This window comes from Conger conger, chromosome 11, assembly GCF_963514075.1.
Source record: "Conger conger chromosome 11, fConCon1.1, whole genome shotgun sequence".
In the NCBI taxonomy this organism is placed as follows: domain Eukaryota; kingdom Metazoa; phylum Chordata; class Actinopteri; order Anguilliformes; family Congridae; genus Conger; species Conger conger.
Window position 1 is genome coordinate 20128841 of NC_083770.1, and position 25722 is coordinate 20154562.

Sequence of the window (25722 nt, forward strand, 5' to 3'; positions counted from 1 at the left end):
GCACATGACAGAACTACTGTGCATATGTGCGTTTGCGCTGTTGTTGTTCACGCTGCATAATTGAGTAAAGCCATGGTGCAGTGCCCAAGGCATGCTATAGGACTAGCTAATGCATGTACTATTCTCTGATGTTTTACATGTCTGTTCCGCGTAACATTTTCTCAGATGCTACCACATCCTAATGTCAAAATATTAATGGTCTGGTACAGTGGGGAACAGGATTGTAAAGGAATATTGCAGTTCAGCTCTCATTCAAAGAAAAAGATGGTGTGTGCGTGTGTGTCTGTGTGTGTATGTTTGCGCATGTGTGTGTTTGTGTGTGTGCATGTGTGTGTGTGTGTGGATGTGCGTGTGGCTGTGTGTGCACGTGCATGCTCGTCTGTGTGATGTGTGTATGTGCATGTGCGCGTGTGTGTGATATGGATTTTCTGAATTCCTGAATTGTCTTGTCTCTTGCCCTTTGGAGAGATTTACATACCAAAGCTGCTCTCATCCTGTAATTATTCTAGATGATATTCTCATCCATTTTGTGGATTTGAATCCCCCAGAGATATGATATATGCCTGTTCATTGCGCACGTATGTTTGGATTTACAAAGTGGCTGCTTCATTTTCCCAGCGTGAACCATTGAGAGTTGCTCCATATCCCCAGTAATTATGCTTTAATTGCTTTCGGCGATAACTTTTATCAAACCGTTCCAACACACTTTAGCACCTGTACTCTTTAGCCCTGAGGCGCCTAAACCACGTTAGGCAAGCAGCTGTTATGGCTCCTAATGTCTTGCGATCTAGATCACTTTATGTTGAGCCAATCTTTGAACAATATTGTAATTACATACTCAACTAATGTGTAATAACATATTTGTAAATGACAGCCATATGCTGTTGCTGTTGTAATACATGTGTAATAGATCTTTTTGTATTGTATGATTATTATCATATCAATATTATGATTATTATCTTGGTTTCCTTAACCTGAATCTCAGCCTTGCAACATGATCAAACCCTTAACCTTTGACCTTAACCAAAATATAAAACCCAAATGCAAACCGAAAATAAACCCTTGCCCGTTACGCAGTTACCTCATCCCTTACCACGATGCAACAATGCAAAGTATCTTAACAGATACACAATCAAGTCAACTGTGAACTGAACACTTTCACATTATTTTCAGTCGCCGCTTGCTGTCTACCCATTGTTAATGAACTGTGGGAGGGCGTTCTGGCCAGAAACGCTGTTCGGGAAATGAGGGCAGTCATAATTTGCCCCTCGCCCAGGGCTGAGGATGGTGGCTGAGACATTATCTGGAGCTCTCCCGGCAGCTTAAGAAACACTGATAAAAGGTGGCTCTGTGGGGGAGGAAGGGCGACCTTTTCAGTGGGCGGGAATGATGAAATGACAGTACCTGCGGCCAGTGGGCGTCTGTGGCCACATGTTTCTGAGGGAAATAATTAGACTGGCCTTTGACAAGACCCACATCACAGACCCCCCTCCCCCCCCCCCCCCACCAAGGACTCACGGAATGCAGCCTTCATTTATTAATTGCTGCTTTCCGATGCTTAGCAACGGTGACATACGTCAGGCTGAGGCTGTAGAATAGCACAGTGGGTGTTGCAGGTTTTGATTAACCCCTTCGACTCACGTTCGAAAGGACACAGTCTGACCATTCATTATAGTTATCCAGTACAACCTTTTGACAAATTTTTGACACCAAAAATGAAAATAATTAAAAACCAAAACAATTCAAAACAACAGAGCAAAACAGAACAAAACATTATGATCAAGTTAGCCGGATAGCTGCACTGAGAAAAACCCGGAACACCTCTTTTTACTTCAGTCCATGTTCCAGACTTAGGCAGGTTCTGGGTTTTACTCAGTGCAGCTAACTCAGTGACCCTGCACTGAAAAAGACGATGACAAAACAACAACAACAGGCACTTTAAACTGACCTACCAAAAGCCCAGCTCCCTCACGCAAGCAGCCAATCACGCATTAGCCTGCATTGCAGCTGACGACGTGCCCGTCAGTGAGAGATTGATGTGTAATTGCGCACACAGGCAGCACACACGTTGATTTACATTCTCATCAGTACTGAGGCTGCATTGTAGGGATGGCACGATATTTCCCAATGAACCACCAGCGCCGTCATTCCTCCTGTAGTCTTTCAATTGACAGACCACCTGGTTTAGAGCGATCTAAACAGATGGCTGACGCACAGGGCGGAAAACACACTTTCCATCAAACAATCCTGGCCATCACAAGCATCGCTTACAAAACTACGGCTAGAATCGTTTCGCCACTGAGAAGTACCTGACAGTACCAACAGCTGTCAAATTCACGTCTGCGTCTCCCAGCTTGTATTACATTATTAATGCCAGCGATGAGTTCACACTCAATGTGCAGCTCCCTAAATCTTTTAAACACGAGAGGGTTTGAGCATGCTCAGTGACGGCACCATGGTGATACACTCCTGGTAAATCGCCACTAATAAATAGTAATATATAACAATATAATATTATTATATATAGTAATAAACAGTGTGGCAGCTCTCTGGTCAATGTGGGGGGGGGGATTTTTTTAAGAAGAGGATATTTTATTTAATTGTATTTTATTAGCGTCTTTTAACAAAATTGAAACACACTATGTGTGCGCGTCTGTGTGTGTGTGTATGTGTGTGTGTGTGTGTGTGTGTGTGTGTGTGTGTGCATGCATGTACATGTCTCTGCGTGTATGTGTGTATGTCCGTGTGGTGCGTTCTTACTGCCCAGACCCTATGGTCATGTCTTTGACTGACACAGGACTGACCCTCTTGGAAAAGCATCAACAGTACAGAGAGGAGGATCCAGTGTATAGCAAAGGCTGCAGATAAAATCTGGCCTGGATTCTGGTGGATCTGGCAGGGATGGTGTTCTCTGTCTGTGAGATGAACGTAGAGAGCTGGGCTGTCCCTGAATCAGCTCTCCAGCGAAAAGGGTGGCTCAGGTGTGCGTATCAAATGAGAGGCTCTGGACAAAAAAACCAAAAACAACTAAAATCTGATATGTTTAATAATATGCATAAGGTATTTACGGCTGAGGATTCTGCTTACCTCATCCTGTAAGCTTAGAAGTCACCCTTTTCTCTTCTCCGTCAATGACAGGAGCTGACCTTACAGGCAGCCAGGTCTTCCCATTAGAGTGTGAACTGGCAAACACAAAGCACGGTGAAAAACAGCACTGATGTGTCTCACTCCACTATCACTGAAAGAAAGATGCTTCAGCTAAACAAGCAACATCACCAAACCACTTTGTCAGACTTATATAAAGGTAGCTGGCATTAGGTTCAGTTTGTATCATTGATTGGAGGAAATGGGAAGGTGGTGGATGGGGTTGTTCTCAGTTGCTCAGTGTTTCCACAGCTGTAGTCTAGCATCACACAACAAACTGTCACTCGCTATGGTGGAGTCCCATCTGTACAGTTTTCAGCCTAGTCTTAGACTTTCAATATCTTGGCCTGCTGCAAGAGGACATTTTGTTTCTCTGTCAGCTACTCAGCAACCACCTTGCCTTCCTTAACACTCCTTAATTCCACTAATACTCATTGTATCTGAAATAATTCACCATCACTTGTTTCCAGGTAAAAGATTGGCAGTGTTCATTACAAGGATCAGGCATATAATGGTTTAATTCAGATTTTATGTGGGCTGTTGTGGCTGTAATTGCATTTGGCCGGCGTCCGAATTAAAAACAAACACATAGAGCGAAGATAGCTCAGTTGCGACCACATTTCACAAGGCCCAGCTTTTGACAGAGGGCCCCTAATCACCTGCGATACTCACTCAAGGTTGGCTGAATTGGGTCGTCACGCAGAGGAGGTGATTTGTGTGTCTTTTCCTGACACCTGCATCACCAGCGGGAGAGGACGAGAGACCGTTACATTTTAAAAATAAGAGACGTCACATTCAAAAAAATAAGGCGTGATGGATTCACAGAGGTGGTGTCCGGGCGACAGCCGCAGCATCGCGAGGAGGCCTCACCCCGTCTCCTACAGCGGAGAACGAGGCTCTGTGTTATGCATGCAGCTCGCCACGAACAACAGATGGCCCGACATTCTCCCAATTTGTCCGTTAATGGCGACGGGAGCCCAGTCTCCCCGCTCACTCTTCATTACTGGAGATCTGTCAGGCGCAAGGCAGCTTTACCCTGTCTGCCCGCTCCAGAACCCAACACTTCCCGTTTCTTTCCGAGGCCGGTGCAGGGGTGCGCTAAGCTAGTAAAACCTCTTTATTTTTAAGTCTCCGAAGACGCGCTGCGCGGCGTCTCGTCAGCTGTTCGCTCTAAAAAAGAAAAATAAGGCAGTCAGGAGTTCGCTGCCTTGTCAGAGTGAACAAACGCAGAATGGAGATATCCGGAATGTGAGTAATTGCAGCGAGAGAGGGAGCTTTGTGCAGATGTAAATGAGCATGTCGATCCGTTTGAGGAATTGCATTAGGAACTGGAACGCGAGCCCAGATAAAAGGAAATGAATGCCAAAGCAGCCAGCCATACAAATATACCTGTACGCAACAGACTTCTGCAAATAGCCACAGCTATTGTGCACAGATGTCCTGCGTCATTGCTTTTGTTGTCCTGTATTCTTGTTGTCTTGGTGTGTGTGTGTGTGTGTGTGTGTGCGTGATGTGTGTGCGCCCATGTGTATGTTGTGTGTGTGTCTCTGTATCTGCGACTGTGCCATAATAACAAAATAACCAAATTAGCATTTTCTAATTTGACATGTCAGACTTAACTGCTGCATTTTAATTGTCAGTTACACTGGTGCATATGAATCTACATTATGCACTCTTTAAAAAAACAGTGTCTGGTGTGAGATTGGCATCTAGGTCTTTATTTACAGTGCAGCACAGAACTACTGACATGGTTATGTCTTCAATCAAACAAAATCTTATTTGAGGATCTTCGTATTTCTTAAAGAAATTACATTTGACATGCTTTGTGGTGAGGAATTAATTAAGATGCAATTATGAGACAACCATTCAGGCAGAGAAAATCATTGTATGATTAATTACGCTCAACTGAAAGACTGCAATTAGGGTTTATTTTTTTATTTTTTTATTTTTTATATTTTTTATTTATTTATTATTTTACTTATTTATTTCAATACTGAATCTATATAAAGAGAAAATGTGGATTGGGTCGTTTGGTGTTGAAAGCAGTCCTTGTGATCCCAGGTAATGACAGGGCCGTGTTCATTGTTTTGCCGGCATTGAGCTGACAGACAGCCATATCAAGCTCACGGGTCGTGCAGTGCCTTATGTAGCAATAACATGGCTCAGTAGCTTCAGCACGAAGCATGACTGATCCACTGAGTCCTTTCAGCTGAGCCACAGGTATGCCAGATTAACAGCCCCAACCATTACACTGTACATAACCCACATCAATGAGAAGCAGCCCCAACCTGGTGAGATGAAGCCATTACACTGTACATAACCCACACCAATGAGAAACAGCCCCAAGCTAGTGAGATGAAGCCATTACACTGTACATAACCCACACCAATGAGAAACAGCCCCAACCTGTTGAGCTGAAGCCATTACACTGTACATAACCCACACCAATGAGAAACAGCCCCAACCTGGTGAGATGAAGCCATTACACTGTACATAACCCACACCAATGAGAAACAGCCCCAACCTGTTGAGCTGAAGCCATTACACTGTACATAACCCACACCAATGAGAAGCAGCCCCAACCTGTTGAGCTGAAGCCATTACACTGTACATAACCCACACCAATGAGAAGCGGCCACCAACACCCCGGGTCAGTCCTGACACTGATGTATTTTTCCAGGGTGAGGGAGCATGGAGGGGGATCGAGGTATGTTGGGCAAATGGCACAGAGCTGCTGATGCATAATACGTTTTTCAGACAGCCCCCCACACACAGACATGCACCCACACACACGCACAGAGGCACACCCACCAACAAATGCATGCTCACACAAGAACACACACGCACGCAGACAAACACACACATACACACGCAAGCACACACGCACATACTCACATACACACAAGCACGGAGGCACACCCACAAACAAACGCACACACAAGAACACACACATGCACGCAGGCAAGCACACACACACACACACTGACATACTCACATACACACAAGCACGGGGGCACACCCACAAACAAACGCACGCATACACGCACATGCACGCTGTCCTGTTCACGGAAAAACATAGTCTCTTGTTGAAAATATGTCCTTGCCAAATTTATACAACTCATCTGATTCATAATTACCAATTGTACGCTCTGTCTCCTTATGTAATGATTGTGCTTTTTCTTCTTGTGAGGCTTAGACCACAGTACCGTCTTCTGGAAGGTTTGCTGAAATGGGCATTGGTAGAATTGCAGATAACTGAACATGGAAATGTTGATATATTACCGAAATATTTATATTTGCACATTTATGAAATTAATATCATTCGTTTTTTTACAGAGATACTTTTTTGAGTCTCAACAGATGAAAGGGGCCACATTTACAGATTGTGAAAAATATCTCAGTTTCAGTTGAATTTCAAATATTTCATTTTTTTTCAATACAATGCCTTCATGTTTACACTGTATATTTATGTGCAAAATTAAGTGAATTCCCACTGCCTTGTGTTGGACGGGGACAATATCCTGTCAGCAATATCTTCACTGATCCCCTGCCTCTCTAAGACATGAACATTAATACAGTGAGATATGCAGCTTTATAACAAAAAGAAGCAACTCTTGGGCACTGCAAATGTCACATTCAAACCAGAGACATTCATTAAAAAATGTTTTGGAAATCTGAGCTGAAAATCTATTCATATGGTAGATATATTAAAGCAGGCTTTTTTCGGGGGATGTGGATATGACTTTAGTGAGTAGCCCTAGAACCTGTCACAACTCAGGGTGTGAGTGAACAAGAGGTGACAAAATGGCGGCTAAGGGAGCCCAATCACTCTCAGATAAAAGGGTTATTTGGCTTATCGCCACAAAGGAACCCTTTTTAATTCTTTATGGAACCCTCTAGTGTAGGTATGAAGTGTGAAAGCTCCCAGATAAACAGTAATTCTGCCCAACAAAAAACCTAGATAGGACTCACAGGGAACCATTTTTTCTCAGAGTGTAAGGTGGCTGAATTCTGACCCATATACAATCGCCCCCCCCCAACTCACCACCCTCTAATGTGACCCAGTAACCCTCTGTGCTGTGCCCCTGTCTGCAAAACCAAAGTGGAAAACAGCCATGAGGAGGATGGTCAGTAAAAACATGCATTTTATTACTCCCCCTTTCAGAGTCTGAGAAATAAAAGAATACAGAGACTCCACAAACATTACACTTTCATTACAGAAAGGGGAACTGGAACAGAAACAAACAGCTTTACCCCCCCCCCCCCTCCCCCCTCTAAAAGCACCATAGTGATGATGACTGTGGTCTGGCCGAAGTCAGAGACAGGTCTGGGCCGGCTGCCAATCAACCTCAGGTGTGCAACCTGCCGGTGAAACCTCCCCCTGCCCAGTGTCCCTACGGCTTCCCTGGCTTCGGGAGGACCGGGACCGCCGCCAAAAAACGGGAAGACCGGCCCTCCGCGGTCCTCCCCCACACCTCCTGGAACGCTGCGCTCCGCTCCTGCCAGTGCGAGCAGCCTGCCCGCAGTGCGTGCCGCAGAAGAGCGCTTTCCGCCAGCGAGACGCGGCAGATGTATTTCTGGATAACGCACACACAAGAGCTGCGCGCCGGTGTGTTTGCGATGCTAACGGATGATATTCTATCATGTCGTGACTCACGGCGGGACTGGTAGAATGCGGCGGTCAGCAGAAACACACATCTGTGCGCTGGCGTGCACCGGCGTTCACCGGCAGGCTCCGGTGGAAATGTATGTGCCCGTCCCGTGATGGAGGATTCAATTAGTGCGCCGGGCTCTCCCTCAACGTCAAATCTCCACAGGCTTGATGCTGAAGGATCACCAGTGAGAATTGCTGCCGGATCATATTTTATATCAATCTTTCTCATTTCCCTCCCTCCCTCTCTCCGTTCTTCTTTAGGGTCTCTCCGAGGAGTGCCAGTACCTGTTCCAGCCCCAGCTCATTGTCCAACGGCTGATTGGAATTTCGGTGCTGTATCCCGGATACTACATTGATCAGATGATCCCCGACCACAACAGATCGGTGCTTTACAAGTGGGTGACCACACCGACAGCACATCCCATCAGTCAGGATAATGCCAAACAGGAAATGACATAAACACAGCGGAGAGACATAAATACAGTCATCATGCACACACACACATGCACACATACACACACACATGCATGCAAGCACACACACATGCTCATACACACACGCAGACACACTCATGCTTCCACTCATATAAAAGCATCTGTACTTACCTACATGACACAACAAGGCATTATGCACATTATGCACAATTTCTGCATCGTTTATGAAATAAAAGATGTCCTGTCCCAGCGAGCAGAGTAATCTTATTTATGGCATTTGGGGAGAGATAATTAGGGCGGCAGCTCCATTTGGGGAGACGCTCCGCATACCAAAGGTCTGCTCAGCCCTCGACGCGTTTGTGATTTCGGACACGTCCCCCCCCGCCCCCCCCTTCCCTCCCCGAGCTCCACAGTGAATTTCGCCTCTCATTAATTTCACATATTAATGGACTCTTTGCCTCAATTAGTAAATAAAAGACCATTAAAAACAATACAGGGAGGGGAGGGGAGATGTACACAAACAGAGATGCGGCTCCTGCAAACCAGTCCAGGCAGACTGCCTGGCTCCCAGGCACCCCCCACACCCCCTCCCTCTACGGATATTAACTGAAGCCATCTGAAAGCATTAGCTGTTTGGGTTCCCAGGATTAGATGGTGAAATATTGTTAAAAAATGTGCAATGTGTTTTTAAGCATCTTGACTGAGGCTTTTTGTTTGTTTGTTTTTTGGCTGCTAGTTCCAAGTTCCCCAGTTCTGGATGGAATAGATAGTGTTGTCTTTTTTTTTTTTATAGGGAAGTCTCTCTAAAAAGAATGTAAAAAACAAGAAAATAATATGTTGAGACGTGTTTGTTTTCACCCCGGGCTTGTAGCAGGAGATAACGGAGCAGTGCTTGGGGCCCGGCGCTGGGGCAGAATGAGCTAATAGACCAGTGTGCGCTCGGTCCCTGCGTTTATTTTAATTATCTGATCTCTGACTTTTTTTCTCTCTTTTCATTTCCTCAACTGCTTCCTCTGCCAGGCTCCTCCAGCAGAGCTGCGGCGAGAATTTAATCAACCACACTGCCAATAAACTCACACACACACGCTGTGTAGCGTACACACACACAGACACACACACGCTGTGTACCGTACACACACACACACACACCCCGTGTAACTTACACACACACACGCTGTGTAGCGTACACACACACAGACACACACACGCTGTGTACCGTACACACACACACATACCCCGTGTAACTTACACACACACACGCTGTGTAGCATACACACACACACACACGTACGCTGTGTACTGTACACACACACCCTGTGTAACTTACACACACACACACACACACGTACGCTGTGTACCGTACACACACACACACCCTGTGTAACTTACACACACACGCACACACACAAATACGCTGTGTGCCGTACACACACACACATACACACACACCCTGTGCTACTTGCATATACACACACACATACGCTGTGTAATGTACACACACACACACATGCTGTGTAACTTATACACATGCACACACACACACGGTGTACCGTACACACACACACACACACTCACACTGTGTAACGTACACACACGCGCACACACACACGCTGTATAACTTACACACACACACTCATGCTGTGTACCACACACACACATGCTGTGCAGCGTACACACACACACACACACACTGTGTAACCTAGACATGCACACACACTCTGTGTAACTTGCACACGCACACACGCTCTGCAACTTATGTACACACACACGCTGTGTAACTTCAACACGCACACACTCACACACCCTGTGTAACTTACACACACACACGTTGTGTAACTTACACAAAAAAACACACACACTGTGTAACTTACACACAGAAACCACATGTACACACACACGCACACACCTACACACACACTGTGTAACTTACACACAGAAACCACATGTATACACACGCACACACCCACACAAACTGTGTAATTTACACACAAAAAACAAATGTACTCACGCGCACATGCACAAAATCTACAAACAGTAGACACAAACACCCGCCTGTATGCACAAAGGGGACACACACATGTGTACACACAAGCTGTCCAATGCGCACAGTGCTCTGAATTAAAGTCTGGGGATCAGCTATAGAAAGTGACAAATTATTACAGAAAAGATCATTTCCAGCAATGCTCAAATATTGAAAGGTTTAGAATTGCATATAAAATGACTCAAAGTGTTTAATCAGAAATAAGTTTTAAAAAGAGCATTACACCCCATTTAGCGGAGAAAGCAAAATCAGCAGTAAATGACAGTATTTGTTTAAAAACACCTTAAAATGAACCCCTTCGTTTCTCTGTACATAAACGGTAAAATCGGTGGGAATAAAGATTATTCCCCGTGGTTATTACTCATGGCTAATTTGATATTCATGAAGAGTTTAGCAGAAAATCCAAAGAGCTCTCTGTAGACGGTGAACTTTAATGATGTGTCTGCGAGATCTCGACCAGGTACCTAATGTTAATTGTCTGACTTCTAACAGAAGATAATGTACCTCCTGCGCTTGTAGTGAAAACATAAAAGAGATAGACAATGAACGCTCCCGTCACCCACTGTAATTGGAAAAAGAGGCCTGCCCTTTGAGATAAGAGGCTCCAACAATTACACAACAACAGAGCAACGCGTGACAGAAAACCCACGTCCCTAAGGGGAACAGTTTAAAATGAAATAGAATTAAACACTTTTTTAGCTCATTCAAATCATCTTGCCTACTTGGGAGACTAGAAATATTGCTTCGTCAGAGGCCCTAAGGTTTTTCGGCGCTGTGATGTGTTCGACGGCCAAATCGAACCCTGCCTGTGCCACTGAGCCGATCTTGGGTCCTCTGAACATTCCCAGAATACTTGGAACGGTAGCATTGTCCTGGCTATCCCTTGAAGGTCCTGTGGAACGCTGCAGGACTGGCTGTAGCATGTTATTCGGTTATGTTATTCAAGTTAACACAAAAATGTGTTCCGTCAGTGATACTCCTGCTAATTACATCAGCAATGTTACCAATGGGACACAGATGTGGGACTGCTATACTTTCTTAAACTATGTTTGACATTTTTATTACTAAATATAAAGCAGAGGATGTGTGTGACAGTCCTGTGACAGAACAGGTTTTAAACTGTAAAATACTTTATGATTGTTTGGGGAATCATTCATATCGCAGCCAAATTGTCATATGAACATTCCCCATTTGTATTCATATCACAACCAAATTGGCAACGAATTGTACTCTTCTACAAGGTAATATATGCTGTACCTATATTCACAGTGGTGGCTTTTGCGTCTCTAAACTGAGCCGTTTATGCAATAAGTCCTGATTTTGTTCCAGCTGTGTGGTTTGCAAAAAGCCACAAACATAGTTTGCTTTTACATTTCGTGATTAATTTCTAACAGCATCACGCACCTTCCGTGAAAGAAACACACAGTCCGCGTGCTGTTTGCACCTCCCTGGTAAACTGTTTCCCGAGTGTCAGTCGAGGCATACGGGGAGAGGAAATGTTTTTCTCCTTCTCCACCGCGGGGTCGGCTAGAACAAAAGCACTCAGCTGCAGGAGCAGGTTTCTGCAGCGGAGAGAGTGACAGGGACAATCGTCTGAGTCCAGGTGGGGTGGGGGGGACCGTGTCAGAGTGCTGGTCCTCCACTTCAGCAGCTGTCAGCTTCCTCTTGTATCCCATAAACCCTGGAGGCCGGCAGCTCCACGGATAGCAGCCTCCCCACTGGCAGGATGTCACAGCTGAGGGTGATTGTTTAATCAGCACAGCTGCAGCTCGTTGCCTGTGTAGGGACAATAGGACTACAATTCCCTGCATTCCACAGGAAACTCTTTAGGAAACCCATACAGGACGGCCTGTGGTGGCTGGAGCAGCTGTTAAATTCCATCCTAGGGTCTGCAGACAGACTCTACCTTTAATCCATTCAAGTGTGATATTTTCAATTTCTCTTCTTTTTTTACATCTTTTGCTTTTCAGAACATAACTGTCATTGCTAACCATATTTTCTGGACTAATCCCTACAGAAAACACCACAGAAAACTCTCAAAGCTAAACCAGGGAAGATAATGTTAAATGCTATTATTACATACAGTATAAGTGATAGTATGCCCACTAGTCCATGACAAAGACTATGGTCACTGGAAACTATATCTGTATCTGTGTCCAAATGGCGTCAGTCTCATATTTGAACAGACTGCCATCACAGTTGATTTCACAAGATATTACGCAAATAGCAGTGCAATATGGCACACATATTTAATTCCAGCCAGTGCAGACAAAGTAAAAGCCAGTTCAAGCCAGCGCTATTTTTTACGTGATGTCTGGAAGTCAAAGCAATGATGTCTTTGATAATACCAATTATTTGATCCTGAAAAATTATTCGGAAAAGGAATTACATTTAAAAGTTCCACTTAATTTACCACTTTCTTTATTCACCGCTGAACACTCAAAACGGACAGGAACGTGTATGTGTGAAGTGAAGCTGATAGGAAACACAAGGGACAGTGGCTCTGTAGCTCCTCAGATGTCCTCAGAGGTCAGACAAAAAGGACATTTACAGTTACAGAAAAATTCAGCTGCTCTTTTAGAAAAGTGTAGAAAAATGTGATAATTTTCCAAGATGGCCCTGAAACATAGGACAAAGTGTTTAAGATCTACCCCCGAAGAAGGTTTTTCCAAAGCAGGGGCTTTTAAGCCCTGCAGAAAAACATATGAAACATTAAAATGCTTTCTTATCATTGCCCAAGAGTCTTTTAATTCCTTAAAGCCTTTTAAAATGTAAATTCATTGAACCCACAAAGGTATTTTGTGATTTTAGTGCAAAGTTTGGAGAGAACATTTTCTTTTCACAACTATTCATCTGAAATGATGTTTTGGAGCATGTGAGCAATTATTGCAGTGTTTGATGAAATTTATTTGTGATTATCTTGTAAATGTTTCATTTCAAAATGATGAAAGAGATGAGTGAGATTTTTAGAGCCTGCAGTTACATGCAAACTAAACAACGTCTGAACAGGACAATTATTAATTATTTCATTGATCACGTCTTTTGTTTTATCCCAGCTTGCATTCAAATGAAAAGAAAATTATTATAACAGGAAGGCATTCATTTTATTTCGTTTACACAATCATAATTAAACTGTAGTCTAATTGCTTAGAACAGAGATTGCCCAACTGGATCCACTAAGGAGAACCAGGGCTCTGTATCTCAAAGCAGGATAACCAAGTTAGCTGGATACCTGCACTGAGTAAAACCCACAAAGCAGGATTACCGAGTTAGCTGGATAACTGCACTGAGTAAAACCCACAAAGCAGGATTACTGAGTTAGCTGGATAACTGCACTGAGTAAAACCCAGACCCCTCCCAAATCTGGATTGAGGTAACTCTGTAATCCGGCTAACTCTGTAATCCAGCTTTGTGAAATAGCCTCCAAAAACAAACATATGCCTTTATTTCCATATTTCAATGTGGAATGGTCATTCTAACGATGAGGAATGTCCATATTGTATATCTATATAGCCTCATTATAGAGCAGCACCATGATTTACCCGGCTCCATGTACAGTACCAGCCAGTGTAACAGTAGAGGGTGTTTGAAGTATGTCAAATAGTAAAACTTCATACAGATTGGGCCCTTTAGCATGGGGTAGTCATTATAGGTGGCCGTACTATGAAAGGAGCCCCTAATTCTGAGGACTTTAATGAGGGGTTCTAAGCTCAGCTGCGTAATATGCTGATGAAGGGAATAACTGGTGTAACATCTGGTCCGAACGCCTGGTTAGGGATTGTTGCCACGGTGATTGATCGATTCAGCTGGTCAGCACTTTAATTAATTCAGTTTTGAGGGATGTTTTTTTCCCCGAGCTGTTTGTCCCTGGAGCTCTCTCGACACATAAAAAACTGCTCCATTGATCCACATCAACCTGCTCGTTGTCTTTAACTGTGGATCACAGACTGACAGTCCCTTTGGGAAGAGCTGAAACACTGGTCTTTAAAGGGCACGTCTTGCTGCGCTCAGCTAAACAGACAAACTCAAGAAACGACCAAAGACTTCAAAACTATTCATTTTCATAATTCTTCATTGATTATCAGACAGAAACTTGAAGATCAGGCTTAATAAGGTGCTTGATACTATCTAGTGCTTGGGTAAAGTAAGCATTAGATAAACGTTATTGGTAGGAAAAAGCAAGGTTGTTACCTGATAATACGTATATACATCGCATAAATATTGCATTATATTGCACTCTTGTTTACAGCGGCTTACAAAACACGCAGCACTTTGAAAGTGTGTTACGATGGGTGAAATAAGTGTACCATTACAGAAAAAGAACGAGTAAAAAGTTATTTTCTGAATATATGCCTATGCTGTTTTATTGCCTTTATTTATTTAAGTTACATATTTATTTTACAGGGACAGTGTAGATGCACTGTGTTGACTATATCTGTAGTCCCTGGGCTGGTTTCAGCAGTATAACAGACAAGTTCAAAAATAAATAAAGGCAAAAAGATTCATTATAAATGGTAATATAAAGGTTTGATAAAACGGTGCACAAGGCTTGACAGTGTGCTCTATATCCCAAGGCTGTTTCCTTTTTTGTTTTCTGTCTAGTGTTAATTTCAAACCACATTCCCAAAGTGAGAACTGCTGGCTTCATCAGCAGCAGATAGACAGTGACAGTGTCTATAACGCAGTTGTGTTGTTTTTCTTTCTTGTTTTCTGTGTCTACAGAGTGTTCATCCCAAACTACATCTCCAAAGTGCGGGTGCAGCTGGCGAACTGCAGCACGCGGAACAGGAGCACGGAGAGCTGTCCCATTCTGCTGAAGATCAGGGCCCGCGCTCCCCCCCTCCACAACTCCACCTCCCAGGACTGCCAGGGCGGGAGCACCTGTGAGCTGGAGACCCCCCTGCCCTCCTGGGAGCAGTGGTACTACATCCTGGTGGAGAGGACCCAGGGCAACCTCGACGTCTACTTCCGCATCGGCGTCCAGGTCAAAGGTCAGTCCTCTGGGTGGGCGTATCTGTGTCCCGGTCTGCTTGCCGGCCCCTGAAGAGCCTGCAGTTGTGGAAAGTGCGGTAGAAAGGTTGCTGTGACTACAGTGTTGCTGTGCAACAGCACGTCCCACGCCCACCACCGCCACCAAGAGCTTCTTGGAATGTACGGAGTTTGAATGTTACGTTGTTAAAGCAAGAGAATTCAGTGTTCAGTGCTTTCTGTTACCAGTAGTGATTAGAATGTTAAGGGGGTTGTACCCAGTAAAGGGTTAACGTGACCTTGTGCTAACATTACAAGTCCCGCATGTCCTGCTTGACCTTCTGCTGAATATTCTTCGGTGTAGATGTTAGTTAGGGCTGGCTGAAGCAGGACAAACCCACAGAGATGCTGGGTTACTTTCTCAAAGAGCTGGAATATCCCCTGTACTGTATTTGAGTCTGCCTGTGCTGGCACCATGTGGCATGGCAGTCCCTCTCTGGTTCCCCAGCGGTAAAGGTTGCCCGGGGCACTTCTGAGGCCGCGTCTCTGTGGTGTTTGCAGAAATAACATTTGAAGCGCGGAGGATTAAACGGCAACAGCTTGCTAATTTGAGCGGGGAATCCATTAATTCTTTATTGGGATTTATTTGCACAAACGCTGCGAGCATATGGCTCCATCCTGCCGTCAGGCTATCGGTATTCCCGGGCATTTCCGGCGCATTGGCGGGACGCGTGCAGGGGTTTAAACCTTGCCGGCGAGGTCCCAGGTGGGTTCCGGCCGTCGGGCGGAGAGGTAAAGGAAAGCGTGTTTGCGCAGGTCCGGTGATGAATCTCGCTGACAGATGGAAACGCCGGGCCTCAGATGAGGCGCTTGTCACAGAATGAAGTCGACGTTATTATTCCGCCGCGGCTACAATTGAGTGTTTGAAGCCGTCGACGCATTCCTCAATCTCGCGCGTCTTTAGTCCACATGATAAATACACCAATTCAGCCGCGCAGAAGGTGTGAAATAGAGAGGGGAAATTCAATCACACAGAAGCCTATTATTGCAGAGGGCAGAAAAAGCGCCCCCCCCCCCCCCAAAACCAGCCTCTTTCACTGCTCTGCGGCCCCATTGTTGGATGGTGTGGCGGGATGTTTTTTAAGGCGACCGTGCGCCTCTGTCATCGCATGAGCCCACAGGAAGAGATGTGGAGGCTTTGCCATGTCTGTGAGGAGCCGTAAGCGTGTTTTTTGGCTTCCCGTTTAAGGCTTCTGCTGAGAAAGAAAAATGAGCAGCAGAAGGAGATGATATTTGTTTGAATGCAAAACAACAAGTATGTTTTAAAACGTAAATAAGCAGGGGAGTTTAATATTGGTGTTGTTGGCTCTGCCGCTTGGGCCAGAATGCAGCACAGTAAGGTGGGAGACTCTTTCCGGGCATCTGCACTCAGAAGAAAGGGTTCCAAAGGGTTCCTCTGTGTCTCCAGTCAAAGGTCCTCGGTCAGGCAAAATGGATCGATCTGGAAGCTTTCATGCTTTCACACATACCATAATGGGTTCCATGTAGAACAAATAGGGTTCTCCTCTGGAGACAAGCCAAAGAAACCTTTTTATGTTTCTTATACAAGTAAAATTTTATTTAATTGATTTTCTTTCTGAGAGTGAGTTGTCCACGGTGGAGGTTGTATTGGTCAGAACTGTGATGTTGGTCGAGTGTTTTGGTGCTTTACAATCATCAAGACCACCACTCCTTCATCCTTCCCCTGGTGTCCATGGTGATGATGTGTTTTCGGGGGGATGGTGGTGAACCATCAATGGCCATTGACGTCCAATGAGGCTGAACCGGCCGGCTCAGACATAATGCCCACCGAGGGAGCAATACGCTGTGATTGGATGGTCTGCCGATTTGTGCTCAGGATGGGCAATTATAAGGGCAGGGCTCTCCCATCTTTCATGATCTTCAGACACCTTTTATAGAATCTGTTTGGTATAAATCCTGGAAAAAGCTTTAAAAATATATCCTCACTGTAAGAAGTCATGTTGTTCCCCTGTACAATCAGGTCTCCCGGCAAAACTATCTGCGTGTGATGCAGTGCAATTCTGAACAAGCTTGACAGCAGGCTAAGAATAATTTGTGATGAAAAAGAGTAGGAGCCTTAGAGAGAGAGAGGGAGAGATAAATAATTCACAAACAAACATGATATAATAGCATGGCTGCAAAACTGCGAGTGCTCTTGCCCTCGGCATGGCCTGTGTTCTCTAAAAGGAATAAAAAACGCCTTTCAGTCCTGTGCCACAGATGTCAGAGGCAGGTATATACACAACCCAGGAGCTTGGGGTAATAGAATGGGAACCAACGCTCCCAAGCACCTAGAAGATTGAGTACAATCGAATTACAGAGTAGGGTTTGATAAATTTCTCTTCTGCCATCTTTCCCAATCTCTCTCTCTCTCTCTCTCTCTCTCTCTCTCTCGCAAGGCAAGCCATTGTTTACCATGAGCTCGAACGTAAGTCAACTGATTGATGAAAAAAGAAATGCATTATGACATAACTGCTGGTCTTATAAGCTTGATGTCTGATTTTGCAGTCTTTCTCCAAACATCTTGCTTATTGTTCGATGAAATAGTTTGACCTCTGACCTCTACGCTCATTAAGGTCTGACTCTGACAGGTGCGTACCGCATAAATTTAGCATTTCATGTAAATTAACTTCCTGTATGAATTCTTTTTTACAATTAGCTCTTGAGTTTATTTTGTTATTTATATATTTCTTACAGTGAAAATCGCGACGCTTTCACCTCAATTCCTTGCGGCGCACCAGCTTTCAAATAGGACAGATTTAGAAAAGAACTGTGCCGTACGTGAGAGAAATATACTTTCTGAAAACGGAAAGCAATCCTCCCCTATTTCTGGATTGCTTTTCTCAAGCCTGCCTCTAACAGGATTTCTGCTCATGTGTCTCTTCGAGGGCAGTGCCCTCCTGCCACCTGCCCCACAATCCCCCTTATGCTCCACGCGTTAACCCTCCGTAGAGTGGACCATGTCCCTACCCTGCTGAAAAAAACTGCTCAGGCTAGGTTTTGAAACAGCTGGTGGCTGGTTGACCAGTTCACACCAGCTCCATACTCAACATGAAACTAGGTTTTGAAACAGGTTACAAACACAGGTTCATTTGAAAACAGATATTTTCTTCTCTATTTTGGCCTTCCATCCACACTGAACCAGTATTCTCAACCACTGAACACACAGTAATGTTACTTTAGTAATCTTCCATTCCAAAGTGTTCCATTGCTTTTTATCACCTGATTGTTATATCAGTACTGATTGTTATATCAGTATTATAAGGTAAGAATATTCTAGTCACATATTTGTGACCTCAAACCGTGAAGGTTGAGCTGACTTAAGACCAGTTTATAGTCCAGTGACGCTCGACTGAAATGGCACAATGGTCATGAACATTCTGCTGTTGCCGAACGTAGACTGTGGTTGTTGTCCTTAGCAACAAAAGCAAAAACGCACTCCAGTAGAAACCAAATGTCGCTGAGACTATTGCACATCGTCGATAACAGCTATGCTCTGTCGCTGGGCTATAAACTGGCATTTAGTCATACAAGTGAGTGCCAGCGAGAGGTAGGGACCCTGTGGTTTGGAAGAGGAAGTTCCCCCAAAGCGAAGGCTTGCAATGTGCGTCTGTCCTTTTCCCAGACGGCATTTTTGACACATGACTCGCTCACACAGTCCACGTTGCACTGATGCTGCCGCAATCGCGCGAGAGCAGCTCTGCATGACAAATTCATTAAATATCTCGCCAAAGTCTTGAGGGACGTTTCTGTATTTAACCTGCCATTGCATGAATGTCTTTGTGCGGCTGGTCTTTTTAACCAGCTTTCTGTTGCCCCAGCGGATGGCATTGCAGCGGAAAAGAAGAATGGAGAGTAGTTCTGAAAGCCGTGAAGGACCCTGCTGTGCACCTGTCCTAAAGGGGTCTCACCTGCTGCTCCCCGCACAGTTACCTTCGCAGTTCTGACTGTTGTGTTCTCCGTTTGCCGCCTTTCAAAAACGAACACCGCGGCAACATCACAGTTGGCCCCAGCTCAAAATGAATAGGAGGATTTATCTTGGAGTGTAATGAATATTCATCCTCCCAGATTGAGCTGAAACAGAAGAGTCCTGAAACAGTATGCCCTGAGGCTATGCTGTTAATATCTGAGCAGGGGAATCGAGACGGGCGCTTTAGTCAATGAAAAGTCCATATTGCACTGTATTTTACTAAGATTCAGTACCTTGGAGCAGTTTTTCTGAAAATAATCAACGCCTAGGCTGCTTGGGGTTAGCGAGAAAAACAATAAAAGAAAATCCATTTTCATATGTCTGTCTGTGGGCCATTCAAGTCACGCTGAGACATCTGGAGCGAAGGCGGTTTTGTGTGTGCAGTTCGACTGTGTGGCTGGATATATATATACACTCAGAGAGTGTATTATCTATTAGACTTATGTTTTAGACTTATTCGTTCTTCTGCTGCTGAAGCCTATCCACTTGGAGGTTTGACACTTTGTGTGTTCAGAGATGCTCTTCTGCATACCACTGTTGCAATGTGCAGTTATTTGCGTTACTGTCACTTTCCTGTCAGCTTCGACCAGTCTGGCCATAACAAGGCATTTATGCCCGCAGAACTGCTGCCCTCTGGATGTTTTTTGTTTTTCGCACCATTCTCTACAAACTCTAGAGGCTGTTCTGCATGAAAATCCCAGGAGATCAGCAGTTTCTGAGATACTCAAACCACCCTGTCTAGTTTCCACAGGCAAAGTCACCTTTCTTCCCCATTCTGACATGTGGTCTGAAAAACAGCTGAACCTCTTGACTATGTCTGCATTTAGCTGCCACATAATTGGCTGATTAAATATATGCATTAACAAGCTGGTGTACATGTCTACCGAAATAAAATGCTCTCTGAGTGTACATGGTAATGGTGGTAATGTAAGGTAGCCTGAGTATATTTTTCAATGTGCCAATATGCCAATCAATTTGAGTGCTCTGGATCATGCTGAGCTTGGCAATAGAAAGCCAGCAGGAAAGCAGTGGCAGACCACGGAACCTTCAATGAGAACATAGTTCCATGGTGTCTCGGCAACCGCAGAATGTTCTGGCATTCCATTACTCTCTGTGCAGTAGTAATGCGGGAGTGTTTTTTTGTTGTATTATTTTCATATTTACTGTAGACCAAGGCTCAGAGGTGCATCAGTCTCTCCAATTTCATTACCGGGATGATTTGTTCTTGCAGTTATAAACGCTCGCCCTCGACTGTGTAAAATGTTTTGGGTTCGCGCCTCTTTTACTTCTACATTGCAGTCACCTCTGTGATTATGCCTAAAATTGTAATTATTACTCATTAAGGCGGTCCACTGAGATGCCCCCCCCTTCCCCCTCCCCCCTTCATCTCAATGACATTCAGATACCCAAATTGAAGTTGGCAGCCTGGGATTTCCAGAACAGTTCCAAGACAATGAGCCAGAGTTTGGGTTTTTTAACGACTATAATTCATCATCGAGGGTAATTGAAACATCAGGCAGGAAACTGATGGATGTAGATCACGCCAGGCGTGCCGTTTTTATTCACCGCAGAATGAGGCCTTTGAGCTCCCGAGTCAGGCCCGTTTATGTATGCGTATCTAGCCGTGCTGTAATTAGCCTCCAACGCGTCTGAGTTCCATTGACACGCAAGGAGGACTTTTCCCACTCGCCGTCACCAGAACGGAGGCAGCCGCCATATGTAATCTTCTCTACCACTGTCTGTCATACTCCGCTAAGTTGGCGATAGAAAACATTATAATTTGGGATATTTCCATTCAGAGCACATAATTCAAGCAATCACTGTAAATGCCACAGTGGCACTCTGTCTCCTGTTAGATCTCCGGAGCCGAATTGCTTAATATAGCAGCAGGAGGAGGAAATTGTCTTTGGGTGCACAGCGTGTGGAGGTGGGTCCTCCTCGACAGACAGTGATGGTAAAGTGGTACAATAGACACTGCCTTGAGGCTTTTCTCGATGGGAAAACAAAGCCGGCAGCCACTAGTCAGAGTATAAAGCTAATGAGCGTCTCCCGTGCTGAACTGTTCGGCCGGGGAGCTGACAGTTCTGGAACAGCTCTGAATTTGAAGCTACTATACTGGAGTATACCTGGAGTAAGCAGAAATTATATTTTCTGCTCCCAAAAAGTAGAAGTGAGTCTTTTTGTGTCACATTGTCACATTAATTAAAGGATTTTTTTAGAGGCTGTCTTAGAGGAGCTTATTTCAGATTCATCACAAATATCTTCTATGATATTTTCAGTACTTAGGTTACGCTGGTAGAAAAAGCTTGGTTAATGGGAAAAACAGCACATAAACTCACCGTGTTCCAAATACCAAGTTAGCTCCTATGTTCCTAACAGTGCAACTTTCATGACTAAAAAATTACTTCCAGATCAGCTTTGTTTTTTTTTGTGCGTGTAAAGTATAATTCCTTCTGTTTTCATAGAAACTTGGTACGAGTCACATACGCAATCCGTTTGAGCATGCAGTGACGTGGTAATAGCTAACGGGAGACTGAACTGGGCGGGCTTGTACGACCATTGTTCCGACATTGTGCAGTTATTTGTCGTTTTCTCTATCATGATTGGTCCAATTCACGTCAATCAAAGTGTTTTAGGGTCTGGTCAATCAATAAGCAACCATAATCACAAACCACATTCCTCAGGAAAAACACTACCATTGAGCGGACATTAACTTCGGGTGGAAGTAGCCGCTTCCCCATGTTCTGTTCGGAACATGATGAGTTTACGTCACAAGTTATGATAATAGTAACCAAATAATAACCATAATTGATAATAACAAAAAATACTACTAATTAAAAAACTATAATTCTGAAAAAGTAAGTTTACATGTCTTTTAAATTTCTCCTGTCTTGTACTGCATGAAAATTTGGCATTTGCTCTGGCAACATTTATGGAGAGCCAAAGTGATTTCACAAGGAGGATTGCTTTTTCTCTTTGTCATTGGCTCTCGTCACCTTTCAATGGAGCAGAAGTCAGTGTCGTGAAACAAGGGTTTTATGGGCAGAAGTGTATGCAGCTGTACTGAATGTCGTGCGCGGCAGGATTAGAGGACAGGATTAGCCAATGACGTTAGAGGACAGCTGTGGGCTGTTCTGGGCTCCTCAGACAAAGTGGTGACTAAACTGATGTCAAAATTCCCAACTGAACCAACAAACTCCCCACCGAGGTGGTGTGGTCGGATTGTTGGGGGGAGCGGGGGTGGGGGGGTGAAAAAAAGGCCATGTCTGTGCTCATACGCACAGTCAACTGAAAGTAGTGACACCTGTGCGTTGGGGCGTGTTTTGGCGGAGAGTGCGTTTGAAGTGCCCTGCTCTTATCGATGTGCCGGGGAGTGCTGCTTTCACTCTGAAAGCTCTGAAGCTTCCTTTTGAGGCGTGAGCCTGAATTGAGGCTTTTGTGCCCTGAGCCCGTCAGTTAGCGGCAAAGCTTAAAGGCATGTAAACCAAGCTGCTGGATAGGAAACAAAAAAAAAACCCTGGAGTCCGTAAAATCTATAAACCCCCAAACACATAACCTGCCAAATTGAATAAAAAGATATTTACTGGTAATTACACCTCATATTCCTCTGGTAATAGCATTATCTTTACCATCAATAACCAAAGACAATGTGCATGTTCATACGTGCCACTGTCATGCCAACAGATTACCTAATGAACAGGAGATTAAAACGAATCAATCACTATCTGTGTAATTTAGTGCATTAGGGACCTGAAACCTTAGCGCTGGTGTTTGGAAAGGGTTTTCATTCGTATGTCATACCAGGCACTCCCTGATTACCATTAACATCCTATCAAGGTAAAGAACTACTGTAAAGGCTGGGAGCAAAACATATATATTTGCTGAGAATATAATTTCCTGTGTTGTGAGGAGTTTAATCTCCTCAATCCGTTGTTTAATATGCCGCATATTGAGTTGCTGGATCAGGGGATTTTTTTTGCCTCATCAGAGTAATGTACAAGGTCCAAGTTCTTATCTTTGTGGTGATTTCTAGAGCTTGAAACTGTACTTCCCTCTAGGGTTTTCAACGCACTTGTCCCTGGTTCTGATTTGCACTTTATTGTACGTCGCTCTGGATAAGAGCGTCTGCCAAAGGCCTGTACTGTAATGTAATGTAATGTAATGATGTGATGTAATCTGATGAGATACACGGTCTTTGAAGAGCCAGGGCCAGTCGTGTGCCCTCCTTAAAACCAGGGCCTGCCAAATGAGCACCTGAGTGTGTTAGTAGCTGACTGCAAAGACAAAGTTTCCTGGTCAGGAGAGTTTAAGTGTACTTTCTGACCTTGTGAACGAGTGCACTTGTTCTTCGGTGCGGCCTTCACAGCATGTGAGCTTGGTTTACTTCTTCTGTACTTAATTTATGTGCTCAGTAAAAGTTTGCACATTTTACTTATGCAAACCCACTTTAGGTTTAACCACCTGCTGATTGAAAGGCAGGGAGTGATTTGTTTGCAAGAGGCAAATGCTTTGACAAACAAACAAGCAGGGGTTCTCCATTCTGCGTAACTCATAACAAGCTTGAATGCAATCAGCACAGTTGTCTGGTTTAGTGCCATGGTGATTGGCTCATCAGCATGAGGGGTGGAGTCTCTTCCACTTGCCTGAGCAGAAACTACAACCAAGGGCATTTTACAATCGCTTTTTTCTAATATATAATTACCGTATAGTGTATGTAACTTCATATTTAGCTGATGCCTTTATCCAAAGCGACTTTCTGTTAATTAGCAGGGGCCAATCCTCCCCTGGAGCAATGTGAGGTTAAGGGCCTTGCTCAAGGGCCCAACAGCTGTTCGGATCTTATGGCACCGCCGAGGCTTGGGCCACCAACCTTCCGGGACCCCGTCATGCACCTGTGCCACTAGGCTACAGGCAGTTTTTCTTTTCCTAGTGAACTTTACCCTTGGTCCTTTTCTTGCTCCTCGTTCCACCCATCGGGGGAGCCAACGGGGCAAAGGCTGCTGGGAGTCATTTTGAATAATGAAGGAACTCTTGAAAGGAAATTCCTATTCATTAAATGTTCCTTTATGGAGCTAGAGTTGGAATCTCCTTCAAGAGTGAACTCCTTCAAAATGACTCCCTGTACCCTTTGTCCCTCCCCTGGCAGCCCAGTGAGAAAAAGACACAGCAGCGGTCAATGATCTAGACATACAGACATCTAGACAGACAGCGGTGAGACTGATCTAGACATCAAGAGGGCTGGAAACCTGGGACTGAGAGTTTTCACATACACATACCTGGATATAGCCTGGGTACGTGCTAGAAACCTTTCACTTTTCAACCTAATATACCTGGGTTTTCCACTGGATAGATATGCAGGTGTAGGAAAGTCTAAATATCTAGACATTCCGGTGAAAACGCAGCTATATTTGGTTGAAAAGTGAAAGGTTTCTAGGACATACCCAGGCTATATCCAGGTGAAACCTGAGCTAAATTGGGCCTAAATTGGTCTGTTTGTGTCAAAATGTCTCTCAGTTCCAGATTCCACATCTAGATTCCATCTTTTCTCCCTGGGAGGGGTGTGGGGGGGGCCGGGGCGGGACAGTGTTTAGCCCCACCGATCCCCTCCCAAAAACCCAGGGCCTCGTAGTGGAGCCGCGAGACGGGGGAACAAAAGTCATTCCGTTTTAATAGGATTTGGGAAAATTAAGAATGCACACGCCAGCCGCCCCGCAGACAGAGCATTAATAATCCCATTAAAGCTGAGGCTAAATCCAGATCTTCCACAGATGAAAGGTCAGCGGACCATAGGCGGCCTCCACACCGATGTCTCTTCAGACAGGCCCGTCTGTGGCTCATCTAATGGCACGCAACTCCGTGCACTTCTTCAGGGCCATTCATTATTTAAGCAGCGCAATCATTATGCAGATGAGAACTTTTATAAACTGCATTAGCCCTCGTTCCCCGCTGATTCGGGAATAAGGCTCGGCGCTGAGGCATTCGAGACGGTTCACCGCCGAGCTAAACCTGACGGAGCGGCTGATGTTTCCATAGACGTTTTGGCGTTCACCATCAAAGACGGCGACACCAGTAAAAATGCCCGTGTTCCTGATTTTATGCACAGCAAGGGAGAAAACGGTTATTGTCTGAGCTGCTGTCACCGAATGTGTTGAACGCTCAGTGACCGCTTTATGAGGGATTTATTAGACTGTTTTTTTTGGACATATGGGTCTTCTGCTGCTGTACCCCATCCACTACAGGGTTTGATGCGTTGTGTGTTCAGAGACGCTCTTCTGCATGCCACTGTTGTAACGAATGGTTATTTGAGTTACTGTGGCCTTCCTGTCAGCTTGAACCTCTCCACTGACTTCTCTCATTAAGGAGCATTCGCCCACAGAACTACAACTCATTGGATTGTTTTCTGTTTTTCACACCATTCTCTGCAACTCTAGTTTTTTGTGAAAATCCCAGG

General features: G+C 44.6%; 1 protein-coding gene across 1 annotated transcript in view; it reads left to right on the forward strand.

Moving 5' to 3' along the window:
* The window catches only part of tmem8b (transmembrane protein 8B), a 133652-nt gene that overhangs the window by 60497 nt on the left and 47433 nt on the right, over positions 1-25722 (forward strand). The window contains 2 exon segments of the mRNA XM_061261496.1: positions 8060-8193; positions 14996-15264. Of these exon segments, the coding sequence (XP_061117480.1) occupies positions 8060-8193; positions 14996-15264 (403 nt within the window).